Here is a 20,858-nt window from a genome sequence, read left to right on the forward strand (position 1 = left end):
CAGTACACTTAAAAAAAAAAAATCTTCCTTCAAGTTGTGTGGTCAGTTTTTTTGGACTATAGCAGCAAGGATATTTTCTGAGAAAGCTATCATAGAGACTATTTTGTCACCTGGTGCTTAAAGAGACAAAAATCTGGCTGGGCGTGGTGGCACACACTTGTAATCCCAGTAATTTGGGAGGCTGAAATAGGAAGATCGCAGTTTGAGGCCAGCTACTCACTCAGCTACTTAGTGATGCCCTCTACAACTTAGTAAGACTCTGTTTCAAAATAAAAAGATTAAAAATAGGGCTGGGGGTATGTCTCAGAGGTAGAATGCCCCTGGGTTCAAAAAAAAAAAAAAAGGAATCAAAAATCTTTTTTCAGCCGGGTGGGTGGCATATGCTTGTAATCCCTGCGCTTGGGAGGCTGAGACAGGAGGATCACACAGGCTCAAAGCCAGCCTCAGCTACTGAGTGAGGCTCTCAGAAACTTAGTGAGACCCTGTTTCCAAATAAAGTATAAAATAGGTCTGGGTGTATAGCCTGGAGGTAAAAATGCCCCTGGGTTCAACTCCCAGTTCCGCAAAAAAAGAAAAAAAAAAAAAAAAGAAAAGAAAAAAAGGAATAAAAATCTTTCCTCTTGAAACAATTTAGGAACTTAATATCTTTGTTATTTTACTGTATGCCATTCACAAAATGTCCACAGTGTTCGGAGAAGAATCACAGAATTCTTGATTGTACTTTGCTTTAATGTAATAGATAATACTGACATCATCTTTCCAAGAACAGTTCCCACCCATAAATAAGCAAGTACCAGTGTTCTCCAGCAGGTACTTGAGGGAGCACTCAATGGCCAGAAAAAATCCATCCAGCAGCATGCCATCAATGTAGTTAACATAAGTCTTCCAGGTACTGGAGGCAGGGTCAGCTGAGAAGAGACCCAGGTTCTCCTACAAAAGAAAGAAGAAAGGATAGAAACCATATTTATTTTATTATAATTTTTTTTCGGTACTGGGGATGGAACCCAGGGGCATTCTACTTCCAAGCTACATCCCAAGCTCTACTTTTTAGTCTCTTTATTTATTTTTATTTTTATTTTATTTATTTATTTTTTTGCGGTACTAGGGATGGAACCCAGGGGGCATTGTACCTACCAGCTATACCCGTGACCCTATTTTTTTAGTCTTTTTAGTTTTTGAAACAGGGTCTCACTGAGTTGCGAAGGGCCTCGCTAAGTGGCTGAGGCTGTCCAAGAACCGCGATCCTCCGGTCTCAGCCTCCCAAATGCTGGGATTACAAACGTGCACCACCATGCTGGCTAAAAACTCTATCTAATAGTCTGGGAGAAGTGGCAGGATTATCATTAGCAGAAATGAAGACAACACATGAAGGAAATAAAAATCTCTATTGAGGTTAAGTTAAAGGAAATAAAATAAATAGGTAGAAAGGAGACATACAGGAAGAACAAGAAAAAAAGATTTCAATATAGAAGCCCGTGGCAACATTTCCCACTGTCCTGACTCTTCAGCCAGGCCTGTTAGCTCCAAGTTTCTGGTGGAATTATGTCTTTATTAATTACCTTAATTAATAAAGGTAAATAATTAATTTATTCCCTATTGACTATCCTCAAAGAAGTATCCATTGATCAGAGAACAGAGATCATGCCAATGGACATGGAAAGATGGCCATACACCCAATGAAAATTCACTTGCTTACAAAATACCTTGAACTGTTAATTACCTAGCCTGGGAATAGTTGGGCAGGAGAGATAATTGTTGGTGAGAAGACAGAGCTCTCACAAAGAGTAACCTCCTTGGGCACTGTTAGCCATTCTACTTGTGAACAGTTTAAAGACAAGAACAATCTTGTTGGGCATGGTGGCACACACCAGTACTCCCAGGACTTGGGAGGCTGAGACAGAAAGATCAAAGGTTCGAGGTCAAGCTCAGCAAATTAGTGAGATTCTTAACAATTTAGCAAGGCCGTGTTTCAAAACAAACAGACAAACAAATATTAGAAAGGACCAAGGGAATATCTTGAATGTCCCTGGTTCGATCCCTAGTACCAAAAAAAAAAAAAAAAAAAAAGCACACAGAATCAACCCTGCTCCTGTGACACTGAATTTGCTATTCCGTGTCTATTAAATCCATTCTGTGACCACTGAGGGGAAGAAGAAATGCAAAATTGGTTCCCTGAATAAAATACAGGGTTTCATCCTGACCTTGAGAAAGTAGGGTGGGGTCAGGTCAGCGGCTCAGAAGAGATGTTGATGGATGTGTGTGCTTCCTAACTGCTGGGTGATACACAGCGCAGGAAGCGACATCACTGCAAAAGGTGGAGTGGGCAGAGGAGAGAAGACGGAGGGCAGAAGGCGCGAGGACTCAGGTTCATGAGGGTTCTGAGGTTCAAAGGTTCAAAGCATTTCCGGGATGTTCTATGGCCGGGGTCTGGTATGAACTGAAAGCCCCTGAGTCACACACACACACACACACACACACACACACACACACACACACGCATGCACGCATGCGCCCTCTCTCTTGCTCTCCTTCTCCCTTCTCCCTTTCTCCATCTCTTTCATGGGGCACAGCCCCTGACCCGGAGGAGGAGCCCAAGCGTCACCATGGTAACGGGAGTCGGACTTTCAGGAGAGGCAGCCTCAAGGCTTAGCCGTGACATGTACCGACGTTCCATTTACTTTTCATCGTTTTCATTATTAAGACCTTTTTATAGCAGCTTTCCAATTATCTGATATCTTCCGAGAAGGCGGTAACGAACTTGCACAAGAAACTTTCCTCGGTGACTCACCGTTGTCCCTTTAGGAAACACTGCCATGTTATAAATCCCTCCTGGATTTAAACAAGCTCACAAGCCTGCTTCTAAAAGTGACACGATTCTAAAAATTTCTAGAAGTGTTACCTACACCCCGCCTCCCTACGGAGATTTAATATTTTCTTAATGATTTAATCATGCGAATCACATGACACAGCAGTGATGCGGAGCTGCTTGCAAGTGTGAAGATGTGCGAGTCTGTTTTGCACCTATGTGAAAGAACTCTTAGATCTGATGACTGCTTTATAGGATTGCTCGAGCTCCTGTTTATCATCAAGCTAGCTACATATCTTTCTATGTTTTTCACCTTTGATTACTACTCCACTGGCCCAAGAAATAAACATGCTGAAATTTTCTATGAAGTAAGAAAAAGAGAGGTCAGGTTTTTGGTCTCAACCAAGACATGGGCATGAGACTATACCTGTCCTTCTGTCACAGACAACTACAGAACGGGATGTAATACAAAGAGCAATGGTTGGGGGTAAGTGGATGACAGGCATGTGGCTTTCTGTGTGAAGGCACTTTCCAAACCATGACATCAGGCAGTGGGACCCGCCTACAGCATCTTTCCTGAGGCATAGAGGAGAGAGAAATTGGAGCAGGAGCTGCAGAGGTGGCTGGGGTGCCTCAAATCTTTGACCTGAGTAGGAGCTGTTCATGTTTAGGGCGAGACTGTAAGATCTGGCTGAGAACAGATTATCCAGGGCCCTAAGATGAGTAGAAATTGTGTTGATCCTCAAGTGCTGGAAGATGTTGGAGTTCTATCAGGAATGGCAAAAGATCTTTACAGATAAGCCAGGGACTCAGTTCAGACCCCTTGTTTGAGGATTAGCACCGTGCTCCGCTAGTCTGATCCCTCTTTAGACCCTCCCTAAAAAAAGCTTCACCGCGGGCCTCCACAGGATCCAGGGGGTTGATCAGGAAGTCGACTGCCTGCCAAAACTCAAACTCAAACTCTTAAGAGTTTCCTTTAAAGGGAATGACATGCAGATTCTCAAGTGGCATCCAACATGTCTAGCACATAATAAAAAATGGCTAGATATGCAAAGAAGGAGAAAAATGGGACATTGAAACAAAAGAGAAAATAGTCACTAAAAATAAACTTGGAAAATCATCTAGGTAGGTCTCTGATTTCATAGCTGTTTAACAACCCTGAAATGCCTACCTGGTAGACTTATATGAGGGGAAAACACATTTCTATTTCATTAAAAAAAAAAAAAAGACTCAGAAAGTAACAAAGGTTTTGAACCAGGAGAAAAGAAGATGATATTTGTCACAACAAATGCAAAACAACATCAAAACCCCCAGACCTGGTGAAAAGCTTGCAAAATCCAAGCAGGACGAGGGCAATGAAAATCCCTTAGTCACATCATAGCTAAATTGAAAAATCAAACAAAATTATAGATTTGAATCTATTAAAGAGCAACAATCACTGGATGTGGTGACGCATACCTGCAATCTTAACACTGGGGAGGCTGAGACAGAAAGATCACAGGTTCAAAGCCAGTTTCAAAATGAAATTTAAAAAAAGGGGTGAAGGTGTAACTTGGAGGTAGAATGCTCCTGGGTCCAATCCCCAGGATCTCTGTCTGTCTATGCCTGTCTGTCTGTCTGTCTGTCTGTCTGTCTGTCTCTCTCTCTCTCTCTCTCTCTCTCTCTCTCTCTCTCTCTCTCTCACACACACACACACACACACACACACACACACACACACAAGAATCCATTAAAAGGTAAGGCATGCTCTATAAAGAAACAAAGAAATTATGGCTGGCTTCTTAGGAGAAACACCAGGTCTTGATGACAACCAGAAATTTGTCAAAGGAAAACAAAATCTCACAGAATTTCACATCCAATGACACTATCCTTCAAAACCGAAGGTAAAATAAGGACAGTTTTAGATAAAAACAGAGAGACTATGCCATCTTCAGATCTGGACTTCAAGGAATACTGAGTAAATTTCTTCAGGTCAAAGAGAAATAATCCTGGAAGATAACTCTACTCTCCAGAAAGAACTAGCAAGCCTGGAAGTGGTGAGGACATGGGGAAAATATAAAATAGTAAAATTAAATATTTTTTCTTAAATTTTTAGTGCAGGAATTATAGTACTATTGAGGGATTTGATATAACATGTGTTGTTATGCTTAATATATTTATATATTTTAGATGCATCACATAATAATAGAGCCAAAGATGGGGTGAGGGGTTCTGTTGAACTCTCCTGTTGCAAAGTTCCCACATGTCATAAGACAACTTGAGTTCGATTGTGAAAAGTTCACGAGGTATACATTCTGAAACCTAGAACAACCACCAGGGACCACAAGGTGAAGTGGGAATGCTAGTTGAAAATTAAAATAGAATGCTAAAACACGGTCAGTGAGAAGGTGGGGACAGAAGAGCAGAAGCTCAGAAAGGAAAGGATGCAAACAGAAACCAAATAGCAAAATGGCAGAACTAAGTCCTACTGTGCCGAGACTTGCATCAAACGTGAATAGGGTAAACATTCCAATGCGGAGCTGATAGACTGAAAAAAAGTTAGTTTCTACTATGTGCTAACCACAAGGAGAAGAAACTTGAACACAAAGGAACAGACAAGTCGAACATGTAGCATGAAAAGAGAGACAACGTGAAAACTGGGAATAATGAATCAGGAGGGGAAGGATATGTTCTTCTTCTTTCTTTCTTAGACACAGGTTTATTTAGAAAAAAATGAGACACACATTCAAGAGAGGTTGTGGGCCACCCCTAAAATGAAAGAGGCTGAAAGATTATATGATGATCAGAAAAAAAATAGACCTCAAGACCAGGAAATATTATTAAAAATAAAGAGGAAATTTCATAGGATGTGGTCAATTCATCAGAAAGATACAAATGTGTGAGTACCTATTAATAACAGAGCTTTAAAGATGTGATAAAATAGTTGGTAGAACTAAAGAATTAAATGGACAAATATGTAACTCTAGGTGGAGATTTAATACTCCAGTTTTTTTTTTTTTTTTTTTTTTTTTTGGTGGTACTGGGGTTCCTGGAAGCCCTTCTACCTCCGGGCTACACTCCCAGACCTATTTTTATATTTTTATTTGGAAACAGGGTCTCTTAAGCCAGCGCAGCTGGCTTCGAACCTGCACGATCCTCCTGTCTCTGCCTTCCAAGCACGGGGATTATAAGCGTGCACCATGCCTGGCACACTCCAGTATTAATAATTCAGTAATTGACAAAACAGACAAAAATATCAAAAAGCATCCAAATATAATACTACTATTAATTGCCTTGAACTAATATATATATATTTGTGTAACACTACAGCCTTAGCTACTTAGGCCCTTTGCAATTCAGTGAGACCCTGTTTCAAAATAAAGAATAAAAAATAGGGCTGGGAGTTTAGCTTGGAAGTAGAATGCCTCTGGGTTCCATCCCCGGTACCACACACACACACACACACACACACACACACACACACACAATCAATCAATATGCTCATTAACAGAATAAAGGGAAAAAATACAACTATTTCAAGAGAGGCAGACAAACCATTGATAAAATTCTCATCCTATCACGATAAAATCTCTCGGCTAACTAAGAATAGAAGGAACTTCTGGAGTCTAATAATGAACAGCTACACAGTCCTGACAGCTGATATTATACAGGTGAATTGCTAAATGTTTCTCCAGATGACTGGAAATGAGGGAAGATTGTCCACCCTCACGACTTCAACATAATACTGAGCAATAAGGCAGGAAAAAGAAGTAAATGACAAAAAGACTGGAAAGAAAGATGAAAAGCATCTCCTTTTGCAGGTCACATAATCATTTACATAGATAATCACAAAAATCTACAAAGTAGCTACTATAACAGGTAAAAAATTTAGAAAGCTCATTCAATAAATAATAATAAATAAATAATGAATAATACATTCATTATCAATATGCAGCAAATATACTTTTATATACTAGCTAATAGCCACTGGAAAATAAAATTGACATAATCCCAATTACAGTAGCCACTCCAAACATAAAACACCTAGGGATAACAGAAAATGTGTAAGATGTCTAGACTGAAACCTGGAGAACATTGCAGAGAAAATTTGGAGACCTAAATGGCATATCATTTTCGTGTATTGCTTGTGTGTGTGTGTGGGGGGGGGGGTCAGGGGTAATGGGTATTGAACCCAGGGTGCTCAGTCACTGAACTGTATCCCCAGCACTGAATTACACTCCTAGCCCTTTTTATTTTTTTATTTTGAAACAGATCTTACCAAGTCGCTGAGGCTGGACTGCTATACTTAATAATGTTAGGAATTCTATTTCCCTTACTTAATCTGCATATTTAATAAATTTTAATCAAAACCTAGTTTTCCAGAAATTGGCAATATGAATTAAAAATTTATGTGGATATGCAAAGAACCTACACGGGACAAAGCAACTGAAAAAGAGAAACTAAGTTGGAGAAAATAAAGCATTTGATTCAGGACTTATTAATAACGTTAAAGTAACCAAGGAAGAGTGGTATTGGTACTTTAAATTTTTATTTATTTTGGTACTTGGGATTGAACCCAGGGGCATTTGACCTCTGAGCTACACCCTTAGCTCTTTGATTTTTCATTTTTGAATCAGAGTCTTACTAGTTTGCTGAGAGTCTTGCTACATTGCTGACTGTCCTCGAATCTGTGATCCTCCTGTCTCAGCCTCCCAAGTACTGGAATTACAGGCATGTGCCACCATACCTTGTCAGCATTGGTATTTTGTACAGTAGACAAAGTTGGCATATATTGGTATTTCATATACCAGTTATTTATATACATATGTAGAACATATTTTATATTGGTACTTTTAAAGTTAATTTTCAATGAACATGCCAAAAATTCAATAGGGAAAATGTTTTCAAAATTAGTATAGGAACAATCGGATGTTTCCTATGCAAAATAATGAATTCAATTCCTATGTCACTTCGTAAACAAAATTAATTTAAGGCAGATTGCAATCTTAAATGTAAAAGCTAAAACTATAAAGCTTCCAAAGGAAAATGTAGAAAAATATCTTTTCAAACTTGGAGTAGGCAGTTTTCTTTTATAGAACTGAAAAGCACTAACCATAAAAGGGGAAAAAGATAAATCAGACTATACTGAAATTTGAAACTGTTTCTCATCAAAATATCCCATTAAGAAAATAGGCAAGGCACAGTTTTGGAGAAAATAGTCACAGTACACATATCTGACAAAGGATGTGTATCCAGAAGCCATAAAGGATTCCTGGAACTAACAGCCCAATTTAAAATGAGTAAAAGACACCTCATACAGGACTACATACTGTCGGTCAGTCAGCACATGACTGACATTGTTGGCAAGACAGAGGAAGGCAAGGGGGATGGATGGATGGATGGATGGATGGATGGATGGATGGATATATGGATGTATGGATAGATGAATAGATAAATGGATGGATGGATGAATGGATAAATGGATAGATGGATAGATGGAAGGATGGATGGATAAATGGATAGATGGATGGATAGATAGATGATGGATGGATGGACAGATGGATGGATGGATGAGGAGATGGATGGATGAATAGATGGATGGATAGATATATTATGGATGGATGGATGAATGAATGGATAAATGGATGGATGAATAGATGGATGGATGAATAGATGGATGGAGGATAGATGCATGGATAGATGGATGGATAGATGTATTATGGATGGATGAATAGATGGATGGAGGATAGATGCATGGATAGATGGATGGATGAATAGATGGATGGATGATTGGATAAAAATGAATTCTTGGGATTAATAATCAATACTGAATATGGAAAGAAAGTGGGCAAAAATATAAATCAATCTGAGGATTCTGAAGGCAAAATTCATCTTTTACAAAAATCTATCTTTGGGTGCACTGCAATTACCGATCAGAGTGTTGTCCAAGTGATATAAACACACATGCACCTTATCTCTCAATGTTATGCAGGCAATTATTTCCTTCACTTGGACATCACTAGTGCCTACAACTTGGCATTTTAATTGTGCCTCAAACCTCAGGTAACCCACATATGACAACTAGGATTTGGTCCTGATTTCTGGCACAGGTTAACCTGTCACACACAGCCCTGTGGCTACTTCAGTAGGGCGGGGGCTGCTGGCCATGTTTGTCCTTCCCCACTGCATACAAGGATGCTTTTGTCTTTGATGATGGGACCTGAAGTTGCCCTGACCACAATACAGGGCAGATGCTATCTGCGCTTTTCCTCTTAGCAAATACAGTGAGGGATGCCCTGGTATTTTTCTAGGCTCTTAGGAGCTAGGTGAGAAGAAGATGCTGGGGTCCACACCTGGTTGTATGGGCAGGTTGGAAATGGGGGTGGTTGGTGCAGTGGATAATTGAGGAATCTGCCCTTGGCATCTCACATACCCTTGGGGTTAAGTATGAGACTTAAGTCATGTGACAACTAAATGGTGTCATGATGAAAATAGTGTTAATTTTTGCCAGGTGCACACCTATAACCCCACTACTTGGGGGACTGAGACAGGAGGATCACAGGTTTGAGGCCAGGCTCAGCTACTTAGCAAGACCCAGTTTCAAAACAACAAAAAAATAGAAAAAAAGAAAAAGGCTGGGGGTGTATCTGAGAGGTAGACTGCCTCTGGGTTCAATTCCCCATACAAAAGAAAAAAAGAAGATAGTATTAATTTGGATGCACTGATATCAGAAGGACCAGCTTCAGTTGTTTTTCTAGAAGTATAAACTTCTATTGTGGGCTGCAGAAGATACGACTTCTCTTGGTTGTTGTGATGCCTAGATCCCTTTTTTTTTGTGGTACTGGGGTTCCTGGAAGCCCTTCTACCTCCGGGCTACACTCCCAGACCTATTTTATATTTTTGAAACAGGGTCTCTTACGCCAGCGTGGCTGGCTTCGAACCTGCGCAATCCTCCTGTCTCCGCCTCCCAAGCGCGGGGATTACAAGCGTGCGCCACCACGCCCGGCGCCTAGATCCCTTTTTGCACCTGGCGCTTCCCCTCAACTCTCAGGACATGTCTGAGACGCTGGTTATTACCTGAACAAGGCTGTGAATCTTAAGGCCAGATTCTTGGATGAGCCTGTAATACTTCTCCATCCCCTCATGCCGCTCATCCAGAGAAAGCAAGCATTCCCTTTTCCCGTCTTTTCTCTTAAACATGGGAGTCACCCACGTTCTCATGATGCTTTGAATCTCGTCCACATTGTCTTTTGTTTTCTGAATTCTTCCTTCGAGATCATGAATACGTTTGGTGATGTCCATGACATAATCCCAAATGCCTGGTCCCCAAAAGAAAGATAAGTGGATGAAATACCTTTATCATGGCTGGGCTGAAGGGCAGCTTGCTAGGAGAGGCAGAGACCCAAAGTGTGCAGGTTTTGTGAGATTTTTTTTTATTCTGGTTGTGTCAGTAACATCAGGACATTTCCCTTCCTATCTGTATTAATTATCTAACCCTTGCCATAATCCTGATTACTAAGGAAGAGAAACAAAGGCGATGTTTATCTACCAATGCACATAAGTTGGTACAGTTGTTAAGGAATAGGACGTCACATCCAGATACCCTTGCACCTTGGTTTATTTGCATTAATCAATCTCTTTTTTAGCACAATCGATATATTAAATGTTGAAAATGTCATTTCCTCTTGGAGACTGAATAAAGCCCTTACTATTTACTACTACGTTCTAGGTCTTTTATGTGTTGACTGTGATGACTTCATACTTTAGAATATGCACACTAGGATGGTTTTTTATCATGGGCAGATGTATAGGATTTGAGTTGTAGGATAGAGGCCACATCCCATACACCACACATCTCAAATTCTCCCTTCAGTCCTTAACATGGTACCTGCACACGTTAACTGGTCAATGAGTGTTCCCTGAATTAAACTTGGGACACTAGAAAAGCAAATGCATGTCCCCTTACTTTAAGAAGTTTACAACAGAGTTAATAAAACGGCAATGCTAATACAGTAAGAATTCTCATTTGTGGAGTTCCTACTGTATGCTAGAGACTATGGGAATTTTACGCACCCTCTGAGCTTCCCAAAGTACAGGCAGCAAAGTTCTAAGTCTTTCTTTCTTTCTTTCTTTCTTTCTTTCTTTCTTTCTTTCTTTCTTTCTTTCTTTTCTTCCTTCCTTCCTTCTCCTTCCTTCCCCTCCCGCCCTCCCTCCTTCCTTCCTTCTTTTCTTTCACCTCTTCTTTTTCTCTCTCTTTCTTTCCTACTGGGAATGGAACCCAGAGGTATTCTACCTCCAAGTTACACTCTCAGCCCCCTTTTCTTTTCTTTCTTTCTTTTTTTCCTTTTATCTTTTTTCTTTTTTCTTTTTTTTGCTTTGAAACAGGGTCTGGCTATGTTGCTGGGAGTCTTGCTAAGTTGCTGAGGCTGGCTTCCCGCCTCAGCCTCCCAAGTACTGGGATGTCAGGCATACACTATCACAACCTGGTTACAGTTTTCTGCATTTAGCAATTGTATCCAAAGAGACAAGTAGGAAGAGAATGAGTAACATATTTCCAACCTGAATTAGGTCACCGGGGAGTGACATGAGGTTCTAGCCACTCTGTTAGACCCCCGCATCCCAGCGCTTCTTCAAGACTGGAGACGCTGCGATTACCTTCTGTTTTCCAGTTCAGAGTCTCCTCCGCGGCTCTCAGGCAGAGGTCGATTTTTTGCAGCTCTTCCTCCACTAGTGGAAATTCCACCGCGAGCAGAGTTTTCATGACCTTGTTGTACCGATCCGCCATCAATTCCAAGTTGGCCACCAGCTGCCGGTAGAATTCCCTGGAGGAGAACATGGCCACCGCTGTCTCAGGGATATGTTTCATCTCTCTGGGCTCCAGATAACTCATCTCTTTCAGTACGGAGATCAGCTAGAAGAAAAAATGCATACGTGTGGCTATAGCTCAGGGGGAAGGAAGAGAGATGTGCATTTGCCAAGAACTGAAGTATCCTTGTGTGTGTGTGTGTGTGTGTGTGTGTGTGTGTGAGAGAGAGAGAGAGAGAGAGAGAGAGAGAGAGAGAGAGAGAGAGAGAGGAAAGAGGAGAGAGGAGAGAGGAGAGAGAGATCAAAGACCTTCCGGGCCTCTCCTTAACCTCAGCTTCTATCAGTTCCATACATCTATAGTCTCAGAGAAAGAAAAGCAAGTGTTAGAAGATGACTCAGAAGGCAGCAAAAGATTTAGCAAATCCGTACATCACAGCCAAGAGCACTCTGGGGCACCGGGCTGCTGAGAGAGAGGCTGATGCAGGGAGAGCCGGTTCATAGGGGTGCTGGCCTGGAGGAGGAGGACTGACTGGCCTGGCCACACGCACGTATGCAAAGCCTCCAACATGGGCTTGCAGTCCTCTCTCCAGCTGAGACCGTGCACTGTCACAGAGACACTGACTGGATGGAGCAGAAGCCTGGGGTGAAAGTTTGTTAACCAGAACCATGCAGAGCCTCCTACAATTTCTGGTCCCCGGTGCTGGTATTTCTTTGCGTTTGACCCTGCTTCCAGAAGCGGAAGTCATCGGGGCCTCTCTGAAGTGCTGTGGGGGCCCCCGAGTTTATTGGCAAGTTAGGATGTGCAAAGCAACCACAGTCCGAAGGAAAAGTGGGGAGTTTTCAACAGGGCAACCGTGTGGCCTCATTTCTACCTTGGTTTATTTATTAATGTGTTTTTAACTGAACCTAGGGGACGGATGGGCATAGAAATAGCTGAGGACACTGGTGCTAAGTCACAAGTTGTTCCCACCCCTGACCTCTGGCTCCTGGCTCCTTCTCCAGGGGCTCTGAAGAAGTCCTCATTGCTATCCAGCCAGCCCATGCAGTAAAAAGACACATGCTAACCATTTGGAGGGGAAATGAACTCTGTCTTCTAGCTGACTTTGAAATAAGCTCAGGTTGGATACTAAAAACTTCAATGTAGAAAAAGATGTTGGAGCTGAAAGTGGTGGCAGCCTCAGCAGCATACCAAGATCCCGGGCAACTTAGTAAGACCCGTAACTCTGAGTTCAATCCCCAGTACCAAAAAAAAAAAAAAAAAAAAAAAAAAGTTAGAAATTTTTAGCAAATAAACTAAACAATTAGACTAATAGAAGTCACTCAAATCACATATTTAATTTTGTTCTGAACTTCCTACCAATCAAGTTCAATTTTTAAAAAACAGCAAAGGATGTAATTCTCATTATAAAATATCTTAATATAAAGGATTTTTGCAAGAAAATCTTTATGTTTGGGAATAAGTTATAAAGGAAGGTTATTCTTTTGGAAAACGTAAAAACAAAAAAAAGTAAAAAGTAAATGTATGTGGCTACCCATGGTACTGAGGTAGAAAAGGCCATTCCAGACATGAAACTAAAAAAAACATATCATAAAAATGCATGTGAATCAGTAGCTCAGTAGCACAATGATAAACTGAAAATGGCAAAAATATTTAAAGCAGATTTTTTCTCTCTTAGATATAATAATATCTGACAATATTTTCCAGATATTTTAACAAATTCATTAAAAAGGCGGAGACTTCCCCTAGAAAGTGGGTTGGTCAAAGAGCAATTCAGAGAAGAAATTTAAGAGACCAATGACAAGACCTTACTAGTCATCAAATAAATGCAATTTTAATAAAAACAATCAAAGCAGGACCCGGTGGCACAGGCCTGTAATACCAGTACGTGAGAGGCTGAGGCAGGAGGATTGCAGGTTGAAGGCCAGTGCACAGGATAACTTAGTGAGACCTCATTTCAAGATAAAAATATATATATATAGATCTGGGAGTATAGCTTGAAGGCAGACACCTCCAGTACCATCACCAAAAAACGAGTTTTTTTTTTTAATTTAACAATCTGGGAACTAATTGAGATAACAAATAACTTTTTGGCAGAAGAAGCTGGATTCCATTCTTCTGAAGAATAGGTTGATGTTATACATGAAATGAAACGTCTCAAAATATGAATACCTGCCAGGCTTCGTGACACACGCTTGTAATCCCAGTACATGGGAGGCTGAGATAGGAAGAGCATAGGTTTGAAGCCAGCTTCAGATACTTAGTGAGACTCTCTGTAACTCAGTGAAACCCTGTTTCAAAATAAAGGATTAAAAATAGGGCTAGGGTATATAGCTCAGAGGTAGAATCCCAGCCAATCGTGGTGGCGCACGCTTGTAATCCCAGCATTTGGGAGGCTGAGACAGGAGGATCGTGGTTCACCGACAGCCTCAGCTACTTAGTGAGGCCCTCTGCAACTCAGTGAGAGCCTGTTTCAAAATAAAGAATAAAAAATAGGGCTGGGGGTGTAGCTCGGAGGTCGAATGCCCCTGGGTTCCATCCCCAGTACCATAAGAAAGGAAGAAAGGAAGGAAGAAAGAAAGACAGACAGACAGAAAGAAAGAAGAAAGAATCCATTAGGAAGATGGTTAAGTGAGACTTTGACTAAGCACTATTTATATCATATTTTATCCAGTTTAAGATGCCATCAACTGTAATATTCACTATTAGTTAATATCCAACTGAAGAAGAAAATATATGGTTTATTAGGCTATAAACATATACGAACTTTAGAGGTGTACATATGCAGAAAAATGCACATCCTAGATCCAGAGAGATACAGACTGAAAAAACTGGAAAATAAATGCCCAACAATAGGGAAATTTAAAAATGTAAACACATACTTGACGTAACTAAAAAATTAACGCAATTTTCAACCTGTCCTCAGAAGGGGAAATTTCTGACACATCCTTCCCATGGGTTCCCAAAGGGGGTGATGCTATCCCACCCCCAGGAGGTGCTGGAAAAAAATAGAGATGCATAACGCCGGGTGTGGTGGGCACGCTTGTAATCCCCGCGCTTGGGAGGCGGAGATAGGAGGATCGCGCGGGTTCGAAGCCAGCCACTTGCGCTGGCTTAAGAGACCATGTTTCCAAATAAAAAAGTATAAAATAGGTCTGGGAGTGTAGTCCGGAGGTAGAAGGGTTTCCAGGAACCTCAGTACCACCAAATAAATAAATAAATAAATATGCATAAAAGAACATAAATTTGTCCCTGAATCTTTCTGTTCTTTTGCTTAAAGAAGGTAGATTTGTGTGTGTGTGGGGGAGCACGGAATAATTTTTTTTCTGAAAAGGGAGCAGTAAGCCAAATAAGTTTGGTAAATGTATAACTTTTCATTCTTATTAAGCAGCAAAGCCATGGCCAGCTGTTCCAAATCGTCCATCAAGTGTGACTGCCATTCTTCTTCGACATGTTGGGTTTATAGTTCTCCTTCCTCAACTTGTATTACAGTGTAGACACTTGTCACCTCTCCTTTCTTTTCTCTCTCTCTCTCTCTTCTCTTCTACTGCTTACAAACACCAGTAAAGAACCTAGTATGTGCCTCGCACTGGGCACTTGCCCTGGGAGTCCATGCAGGAGGCTGGCTCAATACGGCCTTACGCCAGGGACTTTGCTACTCTGTTATCAAAGGTAGAGACCATGGCCTACTTAGCAATCCTGATATGCATCTCTGTGGACATTAAATATTCAATCCTGCTCACAGAGTATGCAGATTAAATTGCTCCGAGGAGTTAAGAGACTTAAATGACTCATGTCTCGTAGAAGTGAAGAGACGGAGCTTCCAGCTCTCTGTGTTGTCTTTGACTCCGGTGGGCAGGAACCAATGTTTTGCTTAGACTGGAAATTTCTCAAAAGGTTCCACTGCACTGTCAGCTTGTCAGCTTGGGTTTCAGCCCTGTCTGCTGGGCGTTCCAGAGAATGTGCTATCGAGGCTGTAGTAGGTGACAGCTCTGGCTCAGTGCAGCCAGTATCTATTTTTTTTTTTTTTTTAGCCTGAGTGATGTGCATTCTGATAGAGACCAACCTTTGGCTGTGGTTTTCTATAGTATTCAGCTTTCCCTGGCTGCTACGGTCCACTCTGGCTTTCTACCCCGCTGACCATCTGAAGCAGGGGCTCCCAACTTCTGTGATATTGAAATCTCTAGACAATTGACGCTGGGTTGTGGGCATCATTGTGAGCCTTGCAGAAAACTCTACAGCCTACTAGATGCCTTGAAACTCCCCCCAAGTCTGATAAACCAAGTGTTTTCAAGCAGACAGGTTACCCCCAGCTAAGAACCACTCAGCTACACTCTTATCTCCGAAGCTACTCCTGAGTCACCCATCATATGCTGTGTAATATAGGTTTCTGCATGCGAAGGCTCTTGTTCCCTCCTAGAATGTGGGACGCTAAGGAAATAAGTCTCACCTACAGTTGGTGACAAAGTGGATCTTGAATGTATGGTATTCAATGACCAGGGAGATTCTGCAGTACACTCGGGGGCCACGTCTTGTCTCAGGCAACAAGGGACTGAATATACAATGGTGGTCCCTAAAGACTCTGCCGCCTAGTGATGTCATAGCGGGGCTCAGCTTCTGTATCTACATGCCATGATTTCTTTCTTTTGTGGTACTAGGGGGTGGAACCCAGGGGCTTTTCTACCTCCGGGCTATACTCCCAGACCTATTTTATACTTTATTTGGAAACAAGGTCTCATTAAGTTGCTGAGAGCCTCACTCACTGAGCTGAGAGCTCAGGCTGGCTTCGAACCTGTGCGATCCTCCTGTCTCAGCCTCCCAAGCGCCGGGATTACAAGCGTGCGCCACCACGCCCGGCCATGATGTCTGCGTGAGGACACAATTGTCCAATAATGCCTTTCTCAGGAAGGCTTCCAGTCATAAGTTACACATGCTTGTATTTCCCATTGTGTAAAATCAAAGCATATGTCTTGGCAGACCCTAGCGGAGAACATGGATGTAGACTGATTAAGAAAATATGATGCTCTAGAATTCATTCCCTGCAACCAATCCCGCGTGTAAGTTCTCTTGAGCCCCTTCTGTGTATTCTTTTGAGAAGCCTTGTCACCTTTGAAAGCAGCAGCGTCAAAGCAAACACTTCAGGAACCCAAATGGGACATCACTACCCCCCAGCTGACCTGTGGGTTAAAGTTGACAGCAATCTGCTTTATTTCCGGGTCACGTTGCAGGAGTGGTCGGGAGAGATTGTACTGTGACTTCTCTGATACGCTGTGACACCAGTCCTCGTAAAGCCTTGTCTCATACCTGCAATGACCACAGACCACAGCCACCTCATTACCACCTCCCTGCTCCCGGCCATTCTCCAGTTACATGAATCAAAGAAAGGATCGGTCACTGATCCCAACCAGGCTGGGTTAGCTCCTTTGGGGAGCCAGTGATTCCCAAAGGTGCCACAGCTTCAATCAGAGGAGAGCAGAAAGATTTCATGTGAGCTGGGCATGGTGGCACATGCCTGCCATCCTAGTACTTGGGAGGCTGAGACAGGAGGAGGAGGATCGCAGGTTCAAGACTAGCCTCAGGAACTTAATGAGACTCTGCTTCAAAAATAAATAAATAAATAAATAAATAAATAAATAAATAAATAAAGCCTGGTGTGGTGGCACACGCCTGTAATCCCAGCATTGGGGAGGCTGAGACAGGAGGATCATGTTTCACAGACAGCCTCAGCTACTTAGTGAGGCCCTTTGCAAATCAGTGAGATCATGTTTCAAAAAAAAAAAAGAATAAAAAATAGGGCTGGGGGTGTAGCTCGGAGGTAGAACGCCCCTGGGTTCCATTCCTAGTACTGCAATAAACAAACAAACAAACAAACAAACAAACAGGGTTGGTTGTATAGTTCAGAGGTAGAATGTTCCTAGGTTTAATCCCCAGTAGCAAAGAAAAAAGGAAAGAAGGAAAGAAAGAAAGAAAGACTAAGGAAGAAAGGAGAAAGGAAGGATGGATTGAAAGAAAGACCCATGCTATCCTTTGGAGGACAGGGAAGCTGTGGTTATCTCAGTAAATGTTGGAAGAAGTCACTGGGTAACATTTGTTCCCACAGCTTGTTGCCCAGTCATTACACACTGACCGAACACCTACTGTGTGCTGGGCTTGGAGAATAAGACTATAAATAAACACATCATGGCGAATGAAGCTCATGGTTCATTAGCTTTTAATGGTGGAGGCCACGGACAAGCCGAGCGTGGTAACACGCTGTGGTGGGTTCAACCTTAGAGGACTGTCCAGGGCATCAGGCATCTAAGTGCAGGGGTGGGGCACGGCCGAGTTGTAAGGAGCGCATGGGGCAGGGGCAGAGGTTAGGCAGAGAAGGGGAGTGGGCAAAACACTACAGAAGCAACAGAACGGCCAAAGGGTAGAAGTAAACAGCAAGGCTGTGTTCAAGGAATGAAGAGGAGATGGCACACCCAAGGCTGGGGGCCAGAGGGCCGCAATGGCCACGTCAAGGAGGGCTTCTCACTTCTTTATTTGTGCATGGGGGGACACTAGAGATTGAGCCCAGGAGCAGTCTACCGCCAAGCTATACTCCCAGCACTATTTATTTATATCACGAAAGAGCATCTCACTAAGTTGCTGGGCGTCTCAATTAAATTGCCTTGGGCTGGCCTCAAATCTGTGCTGTGATCCTCCTGTGTCTGCCTCCCAAGTACTGGGATTACAGGCATGTGCCACCATGCCCAGCTTCACACCACATTGAAGGGACAATGGGAACTACAGAAAGGTTTCTGGCTGGCGGGGCGTATGGTGATGTTATGGGGTTGGGTGCTAATGTGGGCACCCGGAGGCAAGTGTGGAGATGGGAGGGAGGACTAGCTGTCAAAGAAGATGCTGAATCAATTCAGTCCAGAGAAGCTGCAGCCTCTTGTGAAGGTGCTGCAGGTGGGAGCCAGGGGCAGTAGCTACACTTGAAGTTCTTTGGGAGGTGAAAGGGGAGAAGCGTGGGTCAGCCGGCAGGCAGAGCCGCAATTGATCTAGCAAAATGCTAATCAGAATCAATGCCTATCACAATGCCAAGCAAAACGTCTACCATCCTGCTCTCCTGAACCAGGAGACGGGGTAAGTGGTCGTGGGTGGTACGGGGGCTTTTTCTACAACCCGCACCCCCCCAAGACTTAGCTTTAAAGGAACGACTGTGAACCCATATAAAACTTCCATTCTTATGCAATACATTGTCTGTAGAAGGTGCAGGACGTATTTTTGAGACTTACTTCGTCTCCGTGCAGCACGAACTGCTGCTGTCTGCTTAGTGAGCAGCGGCGGTGGTTTTCTGAGAGTGCCAAGGGTGGCGCCCCCGTTCCTCAAAGCTCCGCGGGGCTCCCACTCCCAGGAAAACTACATTGGAAAAGCATTTGTGTTTAGAGTGGGGCTGCCCTCCCCAGAGGCCCTGGGCAGGCAACCAAGAAATACTGTACTCAAAAGTACCGTGGCTACAGCATAAAGCACAGGCTGACATTTCAGAGCTGCTAAGGAATCGGCACAAAGGCACTGTGTGTGTGTAGGGGGGAGGGTATGCAATCTGCAGAAGGATGCAATCCCAGGAGCTGCTTACTTCTCTAGCAACGAGAGCATGTCTTCATATTTTTGTCTCATTCGTCTTCCTTCGGCAGATTCCATGCAGCTATCCATACACAAGAGAAAAAAAGTGACGTAGGGTTAGGAGTTAAAATAATAATACCAGGAGTAAACTGCAGTCTAGAACAGAGAGATTATAAGGTTTCTCTGGCTGCTTCCCAAGTGGTCCCCCTTCCTGAACTTCCTCCGCAGGCCACTAGAGGGCGCATGCACCTGCTGAATCCTTCCGCCCCACAGGTGGCGGGGTGCCAACCTTTCCACCCCGGGCCCGCCAGCTCTTTAGCTAGCTGGTCAGTCGTGCACGAGGTAAACAAGGCCTCTCAGGGCTATGAGTAAGAGGAAAACGAGCTGGTAAATAAAAACTCCAGGTGCTATAGGTTTTTGTATTTAAGAAAGCTATCAATTATCTATAGAATATTTTGTATACAGAACATTTTGTATATGTACATACATATGTATGCAAATAACTATGTTTATATATGCATATAATATGTATGTAACAACGTGTACATGTGTATATATGCATATGCCTATAACAATGTTTATATGATATATACATATATAAATAACAACATATCTATTGTTATATACAAATGTATGTTTATGTGATGTATATATAGTATTGTAATATTTCTCACTATATTGATATATTCATATATATGTACTATTATTCATATATTTGTACATAAACAATAGTCGCATATAATACTTTATAGTGTAGGTACTTAGTATATAAGTGTATGTACCTACATATGCTATAGTATATGTACCTACACTATAAATAAATAAATATAATAAATATAATAAGTATTTATTATATTTATTAATTATTAAATATAATGTATTCATTATATGATATATAAATATAATAAATATTCATTAAATAAATAAATATAATGTATTCATTATATGATATATATTAAACTCAGCATGATAGCATATGCCTGTAACCTCAGTACTTGGCAGGCTGAGACAGGAGGATCACAGGTTTGAGCCCAGCCTTGGCAGTGAAGTGAGGCTCTGGACAACCTAGTGAGACCTTGTTTCAAAACAAAAAAATAGAAAGGTCTGGGCGTATGACTTGGAGGCAGAATGCCTCCAGGTTTAATCCTCAGTAACACACACACATTATAGTAATTATAATATATCATACATACACACTATATGTGCATATAACACATATGTACATTATTCACATACATATACAATACTTATGCACATATACATATATTTACATATATGTATATAACAATATAGAGGTGAATATTTTCTCTTCTTAGAAATCCATGTGGGACACATGAGCAGAAACCCTGTCACTCCCGACATGTTTACACAATGTTTGCATGTTCCCACCCACTCCTCACGCCCCAGCGTGCACACACAATGCATATGCATGCATCTGTATACGCACACAGACATACACGCACATATACATGTGTGCCGGCACACGCAGAAGCCTCCACAGGAACACCTAGGGTACAGAAGGGAGGAGTCTGGCCCCAGGCACTGCTACCCACCTCCCTTTCCCCTGGTTTTCCAAGTCCAGCTCCTGGGAGACTCCTTGAGGTTTCTTTAATCTTCAGAAACCTTCCTATGAGCCGTGTGCTGGTCTATTTCCACCTGTCCTGCTAGCAAATTGAG

The 20,858-nt window shown here is 42.1% G+C and overlaps 1 protein-coding gene across 1 annotated transcript in view; it reads right to left on the minus strand.

The window, feature by feature from the left end:
- Positions 1-20,858, minus strand: part of DNAH9 (dynein axonemal heavy chain 9) — a gene marked incomplete at both ends in the record, with an annotated part of 402,526 nt that overhangs the window by 336,881 nt on the left and 44,787 nt on the right. The window contains 5 exons of the mRNA XM_080712788.1: positions 795-930; positions 9,863-10,104; positions 11,441-11,696; positions 16,766-16,892; positions 19,195-19,263. Coding sequence (XP_080568914.1) covers positions 795-930; positions 9,863-10,104; positions 11,441-11,696; positions 16,766-16,892; positions 19,195-19,263 — 830 coding nt within the window. The remainder of the gene's footprint in view (positions 1-794; positions 931-9,862; positions 10,105-11,440; positions 11,697-16,765; positions 16,893-19,194; positions 19,264-20,858) is intronic.

Source organism: Muscardinus avellanarius (assembly GCF_963383645.1).
Source record: "Muscardinus avellanarius genome assembly, chromosome: 16".
Classification (NCBI taxonomy): domain Eukaryota; kingdom Metazoa; phylum Chordata; class Mammalia; order Rodentia; family Gliridae; genus Muscardinus; species Muscardinus avellanarius.